This window comes from Ictalurus furcatus, chromosome 6, assembly GCF_023375685.1.
Source record: "Ictalurus furcatus strain D&B chromosome 6, Billie_1.0, whole genome shotgun sequence".
NCBI lineage: Eukaryota > Metazoa > Chordata > Actinopteri > Siluriformes > Ictaluridae > Ictalurus > Ictalurus furcatus.
The window spans coordinates 24,176,935-24,197,210 of NC_071260.1; the positions used below are offsets into that span (position 1 = coordinate 24,176,935).

General features: G+C 40.6%; 1 protein-coding gene across 2 annotated transcripts in view; it reads right to left on the reverse strand.

Annotated features, from left to right (window-relative positions):
• Window positions 1-3,977: 3,977 nt before the first annotated feature.
• The window catches only part of nrp2b (neuropilin 2b), a 78,204-nt gene continuing 61,905 nt past the window's right edge, over window positions 3,978-20,276 (reverse strand). Inside the window, exons 11-17 of one of the 2 annotated variants that reach the window (XM_053627238.1) lie at window positions 19,786-19,863; window positions 17,548-17,691; window positions 13,766-14,031; window positions 12,487-12,583; window positions 10,877-10,909; window positions 4,811-4,873; window positions 3,978-4,438 (exon numbers count right to left, since the gene is read on the reverse strand). In XM_053627238.1, the coding sequence (XP_053483213.1) occupies window positions 4,137-4,438; window positions 4,811-4,873; window positions 10,877-10,909; window positions 12,487-12,583; window positions 13,766-14,031; window positions 17,548-17,691; window positions 19,786-19,863 (983 nt within the window). In that variant the 3' untranslated portion in view covers window positions 3,978-4,136. The other variant, XM_053627239.1, reaches the window with a different exon arrangement.

Genomic DNA, 20,276 nt, shown 5'->3' on the forward strand with positions numbered 1-20,276 from the left:
AAAGATGTCTCTCAATGTTTAGTCTTAAACCAGAAGAACAGATCTCACCATCATTATGAGAAGAAAATATGCAAATTCTTCACTTGTCATTAGGTTCTGTACTAATTTCTATGCAAGACTGCTCTTCTTCCTGGCCTTTTAAAAGTGCACATATCACAAGGAGACCAAAAGTGAACCATTTGTTAGAATGGTATGCAGTGTTAGCAAAGGGGTACAATCAATAAATAACAAAAAAGTTTCCAATGTCAATACACTATATGGCCAAAAGTATGTGGACACCTGAACATCACACCCATATGTGGGCCTTCTTCAAACTGTTGCCATAAAGTTGAAAGTGCACGATTGTCTAAGAAGTCTTTAAATGCTGTAGTTTTAAGATTTCCCTTCACTGGAACTAAGGGGCCCAAACCTGTTCCAGCATGACAATGCCCCTGTGCACAAAGTGAGCTCTATGAAGACAAGGTTTTCCAAGGCTGATGTGGAAGAACTGTAGTGTCCTGCACAGAGTCCTGACCTCAACCCTACTGAACACCTTTGTGATGAATTTGAATGCTGACTGTGCTCCACTCCTCACCTGACAACAGTGCCCGAACTCACTAATGCTCTTGTTGCTGAATGGGCAGAAATTCCTACAGCCGTGCTCGAAAATCTAGTGGAAAGCCTTCCCAGAAGAGTGGACGCTGTTATAACAGCAAAGGGGGTAATCCATATTATCACCAATAATTTTGGAATGGAATGTTAATCAAGCTCATATGGGTGCAATGGTCAGGTGTACACATACTTTTAGCCAGATAGTGTATGTCACTGTATATACTTAAGAAAGGAGTTCTTAAAGGGTTCCTATTATGACTCTGTGGACATTGATGACAGACAATAAAGCTGCGAATCTGAATTCTTCAAGTCGGACATGTTCTTGCTCAACATCCTTTTGTTGCACCTGAAACATCATTCCATGTCTTTAGGTTGTGCCTCCTTTTTCTCCCACTCCTGAGCTACTTATATTTACCTTTAAAGCATTTGGCAGACGTCTTTATCCAAAGCGACTTACAGAAGTGCTTTGTAGTCTCTATGACCTATCAACACATCCTCATACTAGAACAAATGGAGCAAGGTCCAAAAATACTTTCATGCTGAATCCCTATTATAGAGAAGTTTATACAGCAAGTTGGTACAGCAATAAAGAGAGTATGCCTATCTCTAGGCATCTCTAGGAAGATACAACAGCTCAGTCTTGCAGGGATATGTTGTCAGGTGACGAGCTGTCATCCATGATGAGATGTCTGCCAGAAATGACAACATCCATGCAGAAATCGTGTCATGATGCATGAAAAACCTTGAGGATATTGCCTTACTGAGAGAGCAGGTATAAAAGAAGAACAGAAGAGGACCGAGCACTAAGACTTGGGGGACACCAGTACCACTAAGGCTTGTGAGGATGGATAAGAAAGTCTTGTGATTGACAGTGTTAAAGGCTGCTGAGAGGTCAAGCAGGATGAGGTCTGATGACAGTTTGGCTGATCTAGTGGCATGAAGCTTCTCAATAACAACCACTTCTGGTTGTTAAAGGCCATTTCTGTAGATTGTGTTACTTTGAAGCCAGGCTGGTTACGCTCTTTGAGGTTCTGGGTAGAGGGACAAATGATTGTATACAGCAAATTCAAGAAAGGATTGCTGTCTGTATTGCTTCAAAATTCTCTCCAGAATGCATTGGTTTCAGTGAGGAAAGCTATGGTTGAGCTGTTATATTTTAGTTTTTAAAAAATTAAGCAAAATGGTTTATTAACAAATATTGAATCACTGATGCTGTTTAGCTGTAGTTAGCAAATCATGAAACTATCCAAGAAAAATGAAGGGCTAAAGAAAAATGATACCGCTAAAATTATTTCTTGTCTATTATGTTCTGTATGCATTGCCATGCACGTCTCTTAAAACTGACAGTGCATGCCTCAAAGGGTCAGTACTCATGCCCCTTCTCACTTCACTTTGTGCTCCAGAGGCTGTGGGTTGATACTGATGTTAGAGAACATGATGAAAGCATACTAGATAAAAGGTAAAGACCTTAAAACAAGGACCCCCCCCCCTTCAAGATCAGAGAACACTGAAGCATATTTTATATTCTGTTGTTTCTCTGTCTCAGGCAGGAAGAGGAGGAGAAGATTTCTCTTGAAGACATGAGAAGACATCTCATTTACTGTCCTGAGATGTTCTGTGAGTGTATACGGTATGTGTGTATGGAGTAGGAAAACCTTAAACAGATGATGACTAACTCCTAAATGAATGGGGTCTGGTGTGATGAGTAACATGCCCTCACAGCGACATGGGGATAAGGGAGGGACAGTTGAATGGCAGGGGAGTGTGGGTGTGCATGAGCTTTCAGGCTGCTCAAGGGATAATAGTTTACATGAATAAATTATTTTGTAGTTTTATGTATACCAACATGGACACAACAAAGTGATCTGAGTGAATTATACATTCAGGTCAAATAAAGTCAAATAACATTCCACATCACATGTAAATCAGTTATTCATCCTTTATTAAATAATAATAATAATACCAATAAAAAGAACATATTTCTGTACAAAGTCTACAAAGAGGAAATTTTGAATCATCTGACCAGTGCCGGGATTTCCACGTCTATTGGTGTTGACCCCCTGTCCCAGACAGAAGAGGTAATACTTTCACAGCTCTGCAGCAAAGCTAAAACAGGTCAGAGCTCCAAGGCACTTGGAAAAGAGTCAACAAAGTCCAGTGACAACAGAGCTGGACAAAACATCTCTACCTCTTTTTCTTTCTTTCACTCTTTCTCCCCAAAACAGCTAAGCAGTTCTTATCTGTTTCTGTTTTCAGCACTTCCTAATCAGTACACTCCACCACAATCCTGACGGCTCCCAGCATGCCTCTGTAGGACGCTGTGGGGGTAGTCAGTGGGTACAATGAAGAAATTTAAGCACATTTTATCGCATTCACACTCCCATTTCACATTGAGACAAACACGCTGTGAAATTTCTACCCATGTTTCTGTTTTACAGCAAACCTGCTCTTGTGGTTTTGTTGCACTTTTACTTTTCAACAGCTCATAATGTAACATTGTGTGTGAAAATGTGTGAAATGAAAGAAAGCATAAGGCCCAATTTCACCAAGGCCCTGGAGGTTTAAAACCCAAGAACTGGTGTTTCTCAATGGCTCTCCTCCAAAGACAGTCTGCTTAAGGCTCACTTGTGGGTCCATATAAGAAGTTTGGGGATTTTTTCCCCAGCTTCCTTAATAAAGTCTCTCTCTTTTTTTTTTGGCCAAGTCCTTTACTTTAGGGTACGGGATAAGGGAGCTTGAATGTAGTGAAGACCGTCTGTCTGTGGACGGAGGAGCCTCGTCCTTCTCCCATGTCTCCAACACTCAAACTCAGAGGCTCTTATCTCTTCGCAATCCATAGGTTGCAATTAAAACAATGCTTCAGTGGTTCACACAGCGTTCTGCCATGTGTATAGATCCAACAAATAAAAGCAAAAGAGCACCATAGACAATCTTAATACTAGAATCTAACTTACTGGGCCAAAGGATTTTTTTCCAAATGTAATACAACATTTCGGTTTCTTCATCTACCCGCTTCTGATAACAATGAATCACAACAAAAACAGACTGAACATAAGCGTAAGACTGGCTTAAAAAGGTATGACACAGCTCAAAAAGATGGCAGAAGAATGGCTATGGTACAGAGCAATAACTCAAGCAGATGTGCATAAAGACACAGGTCTAAAACTAAACAACATGTCCACAATCTTCTAGACCACGTCTTTCACAAAATGGAGGCCAAGACTTCACAAGCAATGATCCGTTTACAATGTTCTAGTGCCACTCACTTCTAACTCCCATTAACCACTTTTAGATTTTTTTTGTTAAAAATCTTTACAAATCTATATTCATATACACTTTTTTAAAATTTAGTTCATTATTTTTTGGGATAGGCATTCAATTGATATGTGTTGATATTTTCCCACAGTCCACTGGGAGCACCTGTGAATCATATTGGCGAATCAGAGATCTGCTCTGAGTGGCAAGTGGGCCATTGGCAGGAAAGTAAGGTTCATTCACAGTCTGTGACTGAGCTGTAGGGAGGCTGAAAGAGTTGTAGCAAAGCTTCAGGCCTCTGAGCAACAGCGCTGCTGGTTGATCACCTTTTGCTTGATACCGTCGTACAGCTCAAAGTTGTAGTTCTCCAGCGTGGTGGAGCTCCTGGAAGAGATACCATTGTAGGAGCAGGTGCAGTAAAGCAGCAGGCCAGCACACACGGCACCCAGCAGTACGCCCAGAGAGCTCATCACAATGATGGTGACCAGGATAGGATCCAGAGTTAACAACCAGGCGTTGTCCTTCTCAGAGACACGTGTCACTGGAGGACTACGTGAAGGCTCGGGTGTGCTCCATGCAGAATACGGAAAACCTATGAACAGGACATGGAGAACATTGTTAGTCACATTATACTTTTTAGTGTTTATGCAATGCTTCATTTGAATAGAAACATATGGCTTTATCTATTATTGCTTCTGTGGCTCCAACTCCCTGAGGGGGAAAAAAAAAATTATTTTAAATACTGTGTCTTCTATTTTAAATGTGGCCCTATTTTAACTATTTTAAATGTGGCCCCTACATTTGTTTGCCACCTTAGAATAACATAAAAACAGCAATATACTAAAAGTTTTTATGGCGTTTTTATGGAATTAAAAAAAAAAAAATTAGCTGATTAGATGTAACAAACTACAACCACTAATGTTCTACTACATACAGTATTTACGAATTAAAAAAAAAGGCTCACCTTGATCTAGGCGATTTCGGTCATGAAACAGAGGATTGTTTCCAAATTCGACAGGTCTTCGTTCTGAACAGAAAACAAAAATAAGAAACCATTTTTATTGGGGTTCAACTTGAGAGGCTACAAAAACAAATAAGAGAACAACCTTGCAGGGTTTTTTTTGCTAAATGAGTGTGTGCTGCATGCTATGACTCAAGCTTTAATGGCATGAAAATACAAGTTTATGCAGCCTCAGTAACATACTGTTTATTGGCTATTCACTGAAGCGGAACTGACGCACGTGTAGTACATTTTACATTTTAACCACCAACATAATGAAAAAAACGTCATCCACAATCAGCTAACAAATACACATAAAATGCAGGATTGCTACATCATAAAAACACCCCAGAAGCAGTTTGTAGAAAAATATCACTTTATTATTACATTCCGCACAACATTTTCCAAGACCATAAAATTCAACAGGCTAAAATATTCCTCAAATCTTTTTGAAACAGGCTGAAGTGCAGCGCAGAAATGGCACATAAACAGACAATCCCAGTCAAGACCCAATATACACAAAGAGAAGATGCAGGGAGCACACAGCCACAAATGTATCAGAGATCGGAGTCTTGAGACCACGAACATGAAGCAAAAAACAAATACACTGCACCAGGATCAAAATATATTTAAGATAAAACACTAACCTTTTCCAAATTATTAATGCTACTTGTCAGGTTGGTTAAAAATCCGTATTTTACTCACAAAAAAAACCCAAAACAGACTCATATTCTACTTTGACGGACAATATGACAACTTAAAATAATATTAAAATGACTTATTTTTCTAAAGCAACACATCAGACTGCATATGCAATGTGTTTTTTGTGCTGAGGCAGGCTCTTGGCACTGTGAGGCTTGTATACAGCCAGGAGGACCTAAGTGCTTTTGCTCATTAATATCATTTGATGGACAGCAAAAGGAAAAGGGCCCAGAGAAAGAATGCAATCGACCCATTATCTAATTAGAAATATTTAGAGCTACATAGAAATCGCACCGGGCAGCCATGGTTGATATAAACGCACATCGAGACCAAACTGTATTTCTGCTAACCTGTCAGGGGAAGGGGTGGGGGGGAACTACTGATCATAAATAAAACCATCTCAAGCTAGCATTCCTACAGGGAAATCAAATACTTTGAAGGTATGATTATTGGGTAGTCTGTGTTAAAAGCCTTATGTCAAAATGAATCACATGAGCCCATGAGCTAGACTCGCAGGTAGTATGAAGTAAAGGAACAATGAGAAGGAAATGGAGGGTGGATTTCTTATTGGCACTATACTAGACAAATTGACAGTGACATCATTATTTATAGAAGGGGGCAAGCACTGTAATGTAGGTCGGCATTTTTTGCATTGTTTGTGAGATAAAAAGCTTTGAAGCTAGTGTTAGTGCTGCTGTCACTTTAAAAAAAAAAAACCTGCCATTGTACTTTTATCATTAAATCTTAAACAAAAGCCATAATGACAGCCTGCTTTATGCATGACAGACAGGCCTGCTTGAATCCTGGCCTCATTACAGTAGCTGTAATTTTGTTAACACGGATCTAATGTACACAGGGATTAAGGAGAATAAAGATGGAAAAGGGAGCGAAAGAATACTTTTTTTTTCCCCCCTCTTCCAGTGACATCATGGGTCTGTCAGGTCAGGTGCTCTATCTGGCTGTCTCCAAGCAGCTTTCATGTGCTTTTGTGTTCTTAAGCAAACCCCTTCAGACTCCGGGCCGAACCAGAGCTGGTGTATCTTTAGACCGACCTCTCGCTTTGATCTCCCCTTCCACCTTTCCATGCATTCTTTTGTGAAGAGCAGATTAATGGGGCAAAATAGCCTGCGTCTCTGTAATGGAGGATTATTTTCACCTATTGCCATATGGAGGACATAAGTAGGTATTGGGATTTACATTCTCCTTTAATCCCAAAATGCATCTGATGATGTAAAAACCCGAAGCAACTGCCTAACGGCCAGCTTTCTTTTATAATAGATGATGCCTCGAACTCTTTATGACTAAAGGGAATAAGATGTTTATGGAATGTTCATGAACCAGGCTCTAGGCTGGGTATCTTGGCTGTGTGGTAATACTCAATAATATAAAGTCTTTTGATTCACACTGATCTTGAATGATGTTCCTCAGATCATCGGTGGGTTTTTACTAAGTGATCACATTTTAGTGGGGGATTGTCAAAAAAAAGGTAAACCTACCATTTTCATAATCAAGTCAAGAACATACACTTTAAAGCTATCAGACACTTTAGAATAAACATGTATTACAGTATGCACATCATCAAACATCAAATTGTTTATGCCATATAAATGCATTTCCAAGTATGATAATTGCACAAAAATAATTCTGTATATTTGAGATACAGAGGACCCATAAAGGATAGCCGTCAGATTTAACACAGTGTGCAACGTTGAGACCTATAGAGTCTGTGAGTTCTCTCACTCTCTGCAGTGCTATCGAACATGGCAAAGCCCCACCAATGTCAAACATGAAGCGGAGCAGCCAAGCAAAGCCACATATTCACAGCTTGAGTTTCACTCTCCGCTTCCATACAAGCCGATAAAAACAGCCTAAAGCAGTCAAAATAGTAATAGAAGTCAACAGGCGTGATTGGCTACCAGAGAACGCTGAACGTTCGTCAGTGCATCAGTCATGTGCATATACATTTCCATTTAGCCTTTCAGTCAGCAACCATGACATATCAAGTTGGATATAAAAATATTACAGAAAATAACTAGCATATAAAGTACATTTAGTAAACTACATTAAGTCTTTTCTGCAAAAAAGTGAGGCTCTTTAGTGACTGGCATTGAACAGCCCTGTGCCACTTGTATATTTAAGGCCAATGATGAGACTTAAAGATTGTGGGTTGCTCAGAGGTGTAAGACTGGCTAAGGCAGGGTCACATAACTTTTGCATATAGAAAAATCAAACAGGAAATCTTTAGACACAGATGTACCAAAGCAAGTTACAGAGCTTCATAGACAGTCAAGAAATGAAATGTACACAGCAACAGACAGATACTGATCTTCCTTCTGGATACGCCATTCAGTTAGGAGACAGACTTGTGAGAAAAGGAAGAGGAAGGTAAAACACTAGGTGGCGTGAGTCTGGGAGAGCAACTGCACCCATGCACCCACATAACACTCATACATCCACCCACCCACCTACACAAACACACACACGTGGACCAACAAGGCACACAAAGACACATTCCTTCTAAAAAAAAACAAAAAAAAAAACAAAAACAAAACAACTGTGAGTTTGTTACACTGCTGCTTACAAGGCATCTTTAACTAACATTAATTTTCCCCTCTTACTCTCCCACATCCTTGCCAAGTGTGTGTATGAGTGTATGTGCGTGCATTATTCAGTCCACATGCTAAAGCTTTAATGTGACACAGCAGTATCCTGGTTTCCTTCTTGCAGTTTTCTCATATCACTTTTGTGTTTTCCTCTCTCAGTAGTTCTGGCAGCACTGCACAGCCATTTTTTCCTCTTGGCAACAGGATTGGTCACAAGCAGGGGATCAGAACCCTGCCAAGTCAGGTTCCCATCCAGCCGCTCTCTCCAGGGAGACCCAGAGAGCGAGAGAAGTGTGCACGTACGCACACACACACACACACACGCACACACACACACACACACAGACACAGAGGTGGCTTTTTGCCACTCAGGACTCTGGTTAGATGCACGTCTCTTCTCAACAAACTCTGAGCTGGAACTGCAAACGCTGTAAAACTCCAATCAGAGCTTCACACAGGTCCAAAGGTTCCAAAAGGGCCACAACTATGTGTCGCCTTCTCTTCTCCTAATTTGAGTGACTAAGCGCTTTTAAAAGTCTGCTTTCACTGATGGCAGCTTTCAAATATCTCTAGATTAATTGGTGCGTAGGTCATCCTTGGTGCAAAATCCTTCCTGAAGGGCACTGCGGGTGCATCACTGGGCGTCTGTGCCTGTTGGTAGTTATGAAGCAGCAGAATAATAGTGAGAGAGAGTCTAGAACCCCCTCCATAGTCTCAGTCTCCGTTGCTCAATCTCTACTTAGCACTGGGAGCATGGCTCGTGTTTCTCCTGTCTAATGGTCAGCATGGGCTCCACTGGGGGTGCCGTAGCGGTGCCACCTGGGTAATGGGTGCTGTGGTAGGACACAGAGTGCTGGCTCTTCTTGGCAGCCAGGTGGTAGCGATGGCAGCACAGCGCCATGAGGAGCGTGACGGAGGCCAGCAGCACCAGTGCACCCCCTCCGGCTATAACGTAATACCAGTAGGTGGGCATGGGTTGCAGGGACACTGTAGTGTCTACAGTGGGATCACTCATGCCAGGAAGGACTCCCCCTGGTGGACAGACACAGAAAAGTTGGCTTGGGGTAGAGAAGCATGCAGAGTGCATTGCTTAATGCCAGCTTGACTAATTTTATTGTTGTTATATTTGTTATATTGGCTCTTGGCTCTGATTTTCTGCACAGAAATGAAACAGACAGTCGCTGCACACAGACAGGCAGATGTGCATGCATGTTGCCTCTCCCTAGCCCTTGCCATTTATGATTTGTTCAAGCTGATAGCTGATTCAAGCTTTTCCACATTCTCACTGGACCAGATCAGGAGTCTTGTGATCATTTATGAGGTGTAATGAAAAATTACATGATATAGTCATAGAGAAGTGTTTTTTTTTTTGTTTTGTTTTTTTTTTTGTTAAGCTTGCGTTTCCATGTGTACAGCCTACTGCATTAAACTGACATACTCTATCACAATTGAGATCACAGAGCTTTCCTATTTGGTCATATGTTATATACTGACAGGAATTGTCTACAAGAAAAGGCCACATTCTCAGCTAGAGAGAGAGTTTTTATTAAAGTGTCATCGTGTATGGTTGTGTGTGAGTGAACGTGCACATGCATACACTAAAATCCTGAAGTGTTGTTATGTGTCTGTGTGTGCCTGTTCTTTCATGCATGGATCAGTGCCAGCTTCATCTCCCTCAAGCCAAACTCCTCCATGAACCCCATCCAGCATTGCAGGGAAACAACTCACCCATCCTTCTTTCTTTCTTTCTCCCTCACACACACATCCACACAGAATCCAGCAAATTCCTGCCCCACCAAAATCACCAGCTTCATCTAATCTCATTTTCTGTCTCTGAATTCAAAAGTAAAACAAGTGTGTAATTCGAGGTGTCCGTGTATCTGCCTCATTTCTCCAGGAGCTGTCTAAGGATACAGGCAGCCACTGAAACCAAAGTGAATTCCACTAAGAAGTCAGTCGCGCGTTTCTCCCAAGTCGAGAGCACTCCTTATATGGTGCTGAATTCATCCAGAGAGCCAGATATAGTGGATACAGAGAGAGGGAAACCTGGAGAGGTGTTGAGCCGAGGAATATGAGGCAGTGGAAAATATATGGAGAGAGAGTGAGATCGAAGAGTGCATGTGTGATGACAGTAGAGGAATATGTCATTAGAGAGCCTGTGCGCTAATATGGCTTATGGCACTGCTGCACACTGAACCCACTGTCTCCATTCCTCACAACCTCTCATGCTGACTACAGAGCGATAACTCGTCTAAACTTCTTGTCGACAGCTGCCAGCTTGTTTAGGGTCAGGACAGTGCACTGGTGCTATATGTGCGGTGATAAAGTGCTGGTGCTGCATCCACACGTATGCCGTGATCATCGCATTGCACCACAATACCAACCACAAAACATCACTGACTGTTTCACATGAAAAGACATTTACATGCTGGGATACTGTCCATGCTGCGAATGGCAAGGTAAAGATGATAACGGTGATGATGCCGGAGAGGACACAAACGTCACAGACAACGGATCTGATTCAGCCTGCCGTAAACATGTATACTGTACGCGGAGCTCATATGCATTATGTCCATCATTATAAAGACACGAAACTCAACCAATAGATGGTCTTTGACAGAGCAAATTAGCTGCTGCAAGCTGTGCTGGGCAACAAGCAGGAAGCATAAACATCTGCACAGAAATGCGACAACCATTAGCGTGGGAACATGACGAGAAAACTCACCAGTAATCTCCGGTGGGAAGGCAGGGAAAGGTTCTGAAATCAGAGAAATATACAAAAAGAAATTAGAGTGCAGAAAGAACCAATTAAAAGTAGAACACAAAAACCAAATGTCTGGTATAAATAATATAGACTGAAGGTTGTGCATTGATCTATGATGGGCCACCCTTCGTTGGCACTGAATCCTTAAAGGAATAATAGATTATTATTTTTCAACCCTGCATCTGGACAAAAAAAACTTCAAGCACCAAGGTCTCAACTGAGAAAAAAAAACCCAACAAGCCTTTTTCTTATGAACTCACTTATAATTAAAGCTTTTGGGCAGTTGTCTGTCAGTTAACAGTGTTAGGACGATGCAGGCATAAAAGAACATCTTACCAACCCTGTTTTTTGCACACTGAAGCAATACTGTAAAAGTAATTGCATTATTAGGAGCTTTCCCTGGGTTTTGTGGTATCCACATGCAATCAAAACCACAAAAATACACTGTTAATGGATAAGCACAAATTCCTCCAACTGGAAATGTAGTCCAATCTCTGAAAGGACAAATTATACGGAGCTTAATTTACAAAACCCTTTGACTGCAAAATACATAAAGGCATTCTACAAAAAAAAAACAACAAAACATTTTGCACAAATGGTTATTGATGCCCTACCAACTTCCATTATATGTGATTTACAGTTAAACATGCGTTCCTTTCTTTTCTTAGTACAGGGAAATGTTAATCAAACAAACACAACATGTTTGAGATGAGGTTGAAAAATGTAGGCGTATCCCTTTAAGAGTGAATGCCAGTTGACTGGAGCATAAAGCATGCCTTCTCGAGGCCCTTCAGATCTGCACAAACACATTACAGTGTGGGGAATGGCTATGCTGATGACTGAAAAAAAAGAGTGGGAGAGGCTAGAAAATGAAGAGATAGACAACAGAGAGGAACAGGCGCCTGCGTGCTCTGCACATTCTCAGAAAACAGAAGGGGTGTTTAGAAAAGTCTGGAATGCAGACACAATTAGAAAAAGCTGTGCACAGAGAGCAGGGACTGATTTGGCATGGGTGCAAGCGCTGCTGTGTTCAAGCCGAACAGCACTAATTGATAAGTGTACCCCCAGAGCTCGGATTAAGAAAGAAAGTATGCAATGTAACACGGTTATTAATTATCAGGCCTTTTGTACATATCGCTTGTGAGAGAAAAGTCCACAGAGGAAAGCCCGTGTTTTTTCTCTATAATAGGCACATGCATACAGAACAACACTGCAAATGCTGACTTCTCTGTGTGTATCTACAAAAAAAATATTCATGACAGACAAGACAGCCGTCTAATAATTCTCTGCCTCGACTCTGGAAAGCTCTAATTGCAAACAAGAGAGGAGACGAAGAAAAATCTGATTAAACCCAGATTAGGATCAGTGCCCACAAGGCAAGTGTGACCTAGTTTCACTGATCAGCATGAAGAGTGAACTTTTAAAGCTCACTCATTTTGCATTGAACTTAAATGAGTCTGGGATGTCACAACAGGATATGTTCACCTGACAGGGATAAACAGATAAACATACAGAAGATGGAGGGGAAAAAAGAGGGGAAGAAAGGGGAATGGCCATGATGTCGGACTTACCGATGCATTGTTCCAGCTCTGTGCTAGAACTCATGTGGATATTGTCAATCCAGATGTGGCCTAGGCTGCCGTGCTCAAACAAGCCCTCGATGACAACCTGATAGAGCAAATAGTATCAATAACTTATAAGATATATTGTGGTATTAGTATTCTATTGAACATGAGAATATGTATTTATAATAATGTATACATTCTATACTATGACATACTTGTTACACTCTAGACCATGTCGTTTTGTTAATTAGTATTATATTGTATATTAATATTAAAATCTTATTTTAACTTATATAATTTGTTTTTTCAACACGATTTATAATTGAGTTCTTGAGAAGCAAAGTGCGCAGAGTAGAGGTGTAAGAGCCAGAGAAAGATTTATTTATTTATTTTTTAAAATAATGTGCGGGTCGGCAAAGTGTTCACGGGAGAGGTGGGTCTTTAGCAGTTTTTTGAAGATAGTGACAGATTCTGCGGTCCGGATTGAGGTTGGAAGTTCATTCTACCACTGAGGAACAGTTAGTTAGAAGGTTCTGGAAAGGGACTTTGAGCTACGTTGAGTAGGCACTACTAAGCATCGGTCGTTAACGATCACAGATTGCGTGAGGGAACGTAAGCCTTCAGGAGAGAGTTGAGGTAGGAGGGTGCTGTTTGTGAGCATCAAGGCCTTGAATTTGATACGGGCGGCTACAGGAAGCCAGTGGAAGGAGATGAAGAGGGGTGTGACATGGCGTCTTTTGGGCTGGTTCAAACCCTTTAAACTCCTAGGATTCTTCAATGGGTCCAGTCATACATTCTTTCCTCTCATAATTACAAACTTTTCCTATTAGTTTCACTGTAGTTACTGAATAATTCATAACAGTTACTGAATAGTATGCTTAGTATGCATATAAGATGAATAAGGAGTTTGCAAGATTAAGGTGTCATTAATGGTCTACATGTAAAAAGGAAGCACTTTGTCTGGTTGAACGTAAGACGAGGAAATTCAAGTTATAATCGAGAGCGCTGCAAAAAATGTATGAATGTAAATGTAAAACGAATGAAAATGTACATTAATTAGCGCCAGAGTGAACTTTATCGAATCCTGACACTCAGCTCTCAATTACTAATTACTCATTCATTCGTACAATAATGTGGAATTATACTTTCGGGATAAAGCATCAGCTAATGCCAACACTTGATAATGAGATAATGAGAACCAAAAGAACTCAAACAGTCTCACACCTCCTGTCTGAGTGATGAATCAGGACTGTGAGGAAGGAGCTGACAGACTACATCTTCTCACCTGGTACTCCTTAGGGGACTGAGGTAGGATGGTTCGTCCTTCTCTCCACTTGTGGTCATGGTCTGCTTTCAGAGTCCAGAGCAGGGTCTCGTCCTGATTGTCGTTGCGAATCAGGACCTGCAGCCTTCCCTGTGCCTCTCCTGAGAGCTGGTAGCGGAAAAGCAGGCAGAGCGGCCCTTGCTCGGGTCCCACCACGGGGCTCAAAAGCTTCGCACGCTTATGCTCAGTCTTAGGACCCGCCTCCAGGTACAGGAAGCTGCCGTAATCTGCAAAGGATGAGGATTGAGAAGGAGGTTAATGATAGAAGTGAGCGGACAATAAATTCATTGCAGGCCTGACCTTGTGTTTGTGAACGAGACAGATTATTTCTGTGCACCCAATGAATGCTGATGTCTGCCACCTTTTTTGCATCTCTCAGCTCCCTGTAGCTCTCTGTGTGCAGTCTGAGAGGGTGTGAAAAGATTTGGCAGGGTCTGAACATGTGAACCCTCAGGACAGTCGGCAAGCCACAACTAATTGCACACACCCTGACTCATTAAAGTAAGACTGATGATTGCAAATGCAAACTTGTGTAACTTGTACATCACACACAGACACCAGTACTGCATGATAATGACTAAACCTAAGAATCTTGCTTATTTTGCTCAAAATAAAAATAACAATCATTTCTTACAATTATTTGTGCAATTTAGGCACTGACAAGTGTTATGCCTGTTATTATTTTACCATTTCAAATCAAGCAAATGGTAAATCTCTTATTCCATGGTGCATTATAAAGCCGCATTTCTTCAAGTGTACACATTTTTGAACCAAACAACAGTCCTTAGACTGTCCCAAAAAGTTAAAACACACCAATATGACAACTAGGTAATATTATCCAAGAATTACTACAAAAATATGATTTATTGTGCAGCATAAGTATGTATAATGATGTGTGTTGAATAGAAGATGATCTTATTCCCCTTATTGCAATCCTATCTGAATGTGCAGCAGAGGATCTTTCCACTGGAGGAGTTGCATTAAGCCTCATGGTCTGCTGACACAGTGGTCCTCTCACCACCTGAGGGCTGTGGAGCACCAATAAGAAGTGTCACAGTATCTTTTATTTGCAGCTCGACCGCTATCATCACCACATCTGCACTAAACAGATCACGAGCTACAGAGTGCTGCCATCTCTACATTTAGGCCTCTTTGTGTCTCAGCATGGCTCAGTGAGTAGAACAACACTACAGTTTAGGAACTATTTAAATGAACGACCGTGCTGTATCTCTTCATCCGTCAGCAGAGGAAATATGAATTCTGCACTCATAAGAACTGCTGCTATTGCTTTTATTCAGCGGAATACGCTCGGGAAAGCGCTGATGTCACTTCAGTGAGAAAAGGCTCCAAAAGAATAAAAAATAAAAATAGCTGGGCAATAATCAACATTTTTATCAATAACAACAATACCTTTGTTTTATTGATGCTATTTCTAAAGAAATCTGTTTGACTTTAACTTCTAGCAACCAATCATGGCAATTCCAACAGGAGGAACAGGTGTGACTGGTTTAGTAAAACTGGTTTAGCACCAATGAAAAAGGAGAAGGGGCGGGACTTATCCACCTTCAGTTAAATAAACAGTGCATGATTGGTCTAGTGTTAGTCATATAAATGAACTGAAGCCGTTAACTTTACTACTTACTGCAGTGAGCTTTGTTGATGCATGTGGTGCTGTGTAATCTGCACACTTTTTGCACTTAAAAATCTATTTTAAAAGAGATGTTCTATATATGTTTAAATAAACATGTTTAATTTAATGTGTCAGCATTTAAAAAAAAAAAAAGTCATCACATAACAGTAATTGTTGTTAAGGCACTTTGCTTACATTCAACCCCAGTTCCAAAAAAGTTGGGACACTGTGTAAAATGTAAATCAATGTTAATAAAAACAGAATGCAATGATTTGATTCTCTGACAGCTTGCACATCTGGAAAGGCATCATCAATGCTGAAAGGTATATACAGGTTTTAGAGCAACATATGCTTCCATCTAGATTCCATCCCATCTTTACTTCTGAGAGACTCTGCCTCCCTAAGATACTCTTTTTATACCCAATCATGTTACTGACCTGTTGCCAAGTAACCTAATTAGTTGCAAAATGTTCCTCCAGCTGTTTCTTTTTAGTAACAATTACTTTTCCAGCCTTTTGTTGCCCCGTCCAGCTTTTTTGAGACGTGTTGTGGCCATCAAATTCAAAATTACCTTATTTTTTTCCCCCCTTAAAATGGTAAATTTCCTCAGTTTAAACATTTGATATGTTTTCTATGTTCTATTGTGAATAACATATGGGTTTATGAGATTTGCAAATCATTGCATTCTGTTTTTATTTACATTTTACACAGCATCCCATCTTGTTTGGAATTGGGGTTGTATTTATGAAACTAATCTTTTAAACTGTCCAGCTCTGGAAACTTTGGAACAAGAAAGTAGTAAGAGAGAAATCTTTTCTACTTTAAAAGAGACCATAATATAGTATTTATATCCCTTATCCTTGCTGTAGAGCTGAATCTTAAACAATTTAAATAGCTTTACCCCTGAACCCTATTACACTTGTCAAATTCTTTTCTTACCATAACTGCAATAGGTGTGAGTAACCTACAGGGTGTCTAATCAATAAGGATCACTGCTTTATATCCTGGCAATAAGAATGAATTAGCCATTTTTAAAGGAGCTTTACTGTAATTGGGTGGTTATTTAGCACAGTGATGTGCCTATAGAGAAGGAGCGGTGCAGGACAGGCAGGTCGATGAGCATCATTACAACGTTCCAGTGAAATTAATTAAGCTGGAGGAACGTGTGCCCTCTCATCTCGACTCTTCTTCTAGATACAATGTGAGGGTCTGAGAACACGCATAAAGAGTTCATGAATCATTATGTGAATAGAAACAGGTTGAGGCCTTCGTTTGGAAAAGGTTTGCAATGTAAAGTGACTATTCCCCCATGAGGAAAGAGGGAGGAAAGAAAAGAGAGAGAAGGGAGGATACTGATAGGAAGGAGGAATGGGAGAAGATCTGATTTTGTAATGTTTTTAACAGAAGAGAATTCTTTCCTATCAGATTCTGATTCTGTCATTAAATACATTCACAGATGGAAAAACAGAGCTAGCATTCTGACACGGGAGGTCCTCGGGAGCAGGGGATATGCATATGTATATGTGTGTGTGTGTGTGTGTGTATGTATGTGACTTTGATGGTTTACATGAAGAGCTTGCCCTTTTGCTTCAAGTGGGATAAAATATTATAAGAGGTCTTTAAACAGGAGAGAAGATGTGATAAAGTGACAAGAACTATTTTCAGACCTCAGCTATCACAATAATTACTCTTCAGGAATAACACAGGCCGCTGAAGCATAGTGTGTGCATGTGTGTAGTTTTTGCAAGGGCAAATGAAAGTCTTTATGAGTCACTGTGCATGCTGTTATTTATTGCTCGTCTACTTCCTTTACCTGCGGCCACACTAAATTAGATACACAGCCCTGGCTTTTAGGCACATCGCAGGTTTCTGTTCATACTGCTTCCTATCAATTATGATCAAATCTAATTATAGATAATCTCTAAGTATGATAGACATGTAGCCAATTGCCAGTGCAGGATATCGTTTCATTATGTCTGTATCAAAGATGGAAAGTGCAATAAGTGCACCAAATACATGGACACTTAATATAATGTTAATGTTCTGGGATTTATTTGTAACGGGATGTTGCACATGTGTATAGGGTTGCTCTGTAAGTGAATGATTTCCATACCGTCAGCTCCCATGGGCTGGTCCAGACCAGGACTGGAGGGGCTATGCAGAGCCCAGTTCACATCACCTGTGGGGTCATGGGTCCAGCCGCACATATTTTGCTCAAAATCACACAATCCACCCAGAGAAGACACGGAGCTGGGAGCTAGAAAAAGGAGGAGAGAAATAAGGAGCAGAGAAACAGAAACAGGTTACACTCATTACCTTCAGAAAACCCATTTCCTGCCCTCTAAATTATACAATTATTCAAAAGTGCACGCTCACTCACACACACACACACACACACACACTCGCTTTCTCTCTCTCTTTCACAGCTTTGATCAATGCCCGCTGCTTCTAACCGGTGAAATCCATATTCCCGTTCCAGAAACTGAACTTAACAGGCCCTGAGAGGAATGATGCTCTCTCTCTATCTCTCTCTCTCGTTCTTTTTCCGTAATGTTGTTTAAGACAGTAGTTCTTCAGGGATTCTTCTCATATAATCAGGTGCCTCACAATTGTATTATTCATTCTTTAATGATGTTACAGTGGTGGAGATCAGCATGAGCTGCATTTATAGTTATAATCAACTTATTATAGCTAACTTCAATAGCCTTTATTTATTTGAACTTGAACTGCAATTTTAATCAAAGTTAATATGATAAAATACTAAAATAAATATAGCAAATATGATACAAAATGATTCAAATATATATTTTAACACACGGCATCTGGTTTGGGTGGAAATCTCAGAAATAAAACGCTATAATAATAATAATAATAATAATAATAATAATGGCAGAAATTTACCTATAATGTGGCTTAATATACTTAATATACTTAAAAGTAACCTGTGCTGCAATCATTAGCAGATTTGTAATTTTTTTTTTTAACACTGTATGAGATTTCCTGTTGACCCTCAGTCACTAGTTTAAATGTGTATAAAGTGTGTGTTTGCTAAAACCTTTAAGATACTGACATGTATATCTGAAGTGAAGTTCTCCAATTAAACTACGGAACTGTATAAATACCCAGCTTATGTCATTCCTATTCCCAGTTTCTCTCTCAAGTCGCTGTCAGCACTTCCTCTCCGGTGGCCCACTGCATGCTTGTTCCAAATAAACACATTGCTGTGTCGTTAAAAAGCTAATCTGGCTGCCACTCCAGTTATTTCTGTGCTCACTGTGAATGCTGACGTGCACCGCCTTTTTTTCCCATCTCTCAGCTCCTATCAGCTCTAGATGCAGTCTGAGAGGGTGTGAAAAAGTTTGGCAGGGTCTGAGCATGTCAACACGCGGTAGCCACAACTCCCACAAAGACATATTGTGCAAATGATTATCTACAATAAGTCTAATTACAGCATATGGAAATTTGAGAAACTTTTACAGATTATGTATATTCAACCGTAATTATAAATTTATGTATGCAGATGGATATTTTACAAAAAAGAGTATCTTATGGCTCAGTGCACACCGTGAAGAGTGCGGAGGCGGATTACATATCTGCAGGTAGAGTTATTATGTGGCTCTTTTGAACTAGGCAGAGTGAGCGAAAGAGAATATGAGAGGGATCTACGCCAAGCAGAGCCACACTGGTCTCATCTATATGGAGCTGTGCACCAGCACTCCATCGGCAATCAATCCAAACACAGGCCACAAACACTGCCAGGCTGCTTAGCATAATGTTAGCACCCCTGCTGCATACGACACATAAGTCTCCACAAACGTAGGCGCAATCTATTATTATCATGGGTGCAACACAGGCAGTTCTGCAGCAGTGATTTTAAAGTGTACTGTAAACAAAAGTCCAAAATGATGCAGTACTCCCTATTTCCTTCAAACAGCAACGTGCATAAATGGGTGTGTCACATCCTCTTTCGTGAATCCCCTGAATAGTCTACGCTTACAAAATGAAAAAAGGTTCCAAAACTAATGCACTCTATAAGGAACAGGATGTGTTTCGGGACATATGGTTGTGTACTGCTATGCATTTAATCATCCAAAACACCCAGACATGAGTAAGCATACACACAAACATGCACACACTCACAACAGAAATGATGAACTCGTTCTTCAATGTCGGGCTCGTACATGTATTGTACAGAACAGTATAAGTGATAACATTTATTGATAGCTCTAATGAGGAGAGTTCAGTGCATGCTGAGAACTCCCGCAGTCCCACTCAGCACTTTGGCAAATTTATCCTAGATGAAAATACAAGCACTGGAGTGTTCTGATTGGTTGATTTGCCGGCAACTCACCTGGTATCCTCTGGGCTGTGGTGGTTTCTTCTTGCTGGGCCAGAGTCGGGGTGGCTGTGTTGGCAGTAGTGGTGGATTCTGAGACAGAGAGAAGGAACACATTTGGTGAAGATGCTCTGGGTGAAAACGGAAATAAAGGGAGCACTCGACTCATGGCCAGAGAATAACCTTTAGAACTTTACACTGCTGATAAATGAGTGTACTGTAGCCTCAGATATCATCCTATACACCTGGCAAGGTTTAATACCGGGTTATACATGAGAAGCTTAACTTCTACAGTAAAGAATATCTCTCGTTCACACACACACACACACACACACACACACACACACAGAGATGGCTCCTGCTGCCACTGATGAATGTTCTAGCTTCAAGGACCTTGGAGTAGTAGTAGTACTACACACACACACAAACATGGGGAAAATCACATGATGATACACACAAAGGAGGAAAAAAATTATTGCTCAAAAATACCCTGAGTAAAACACACG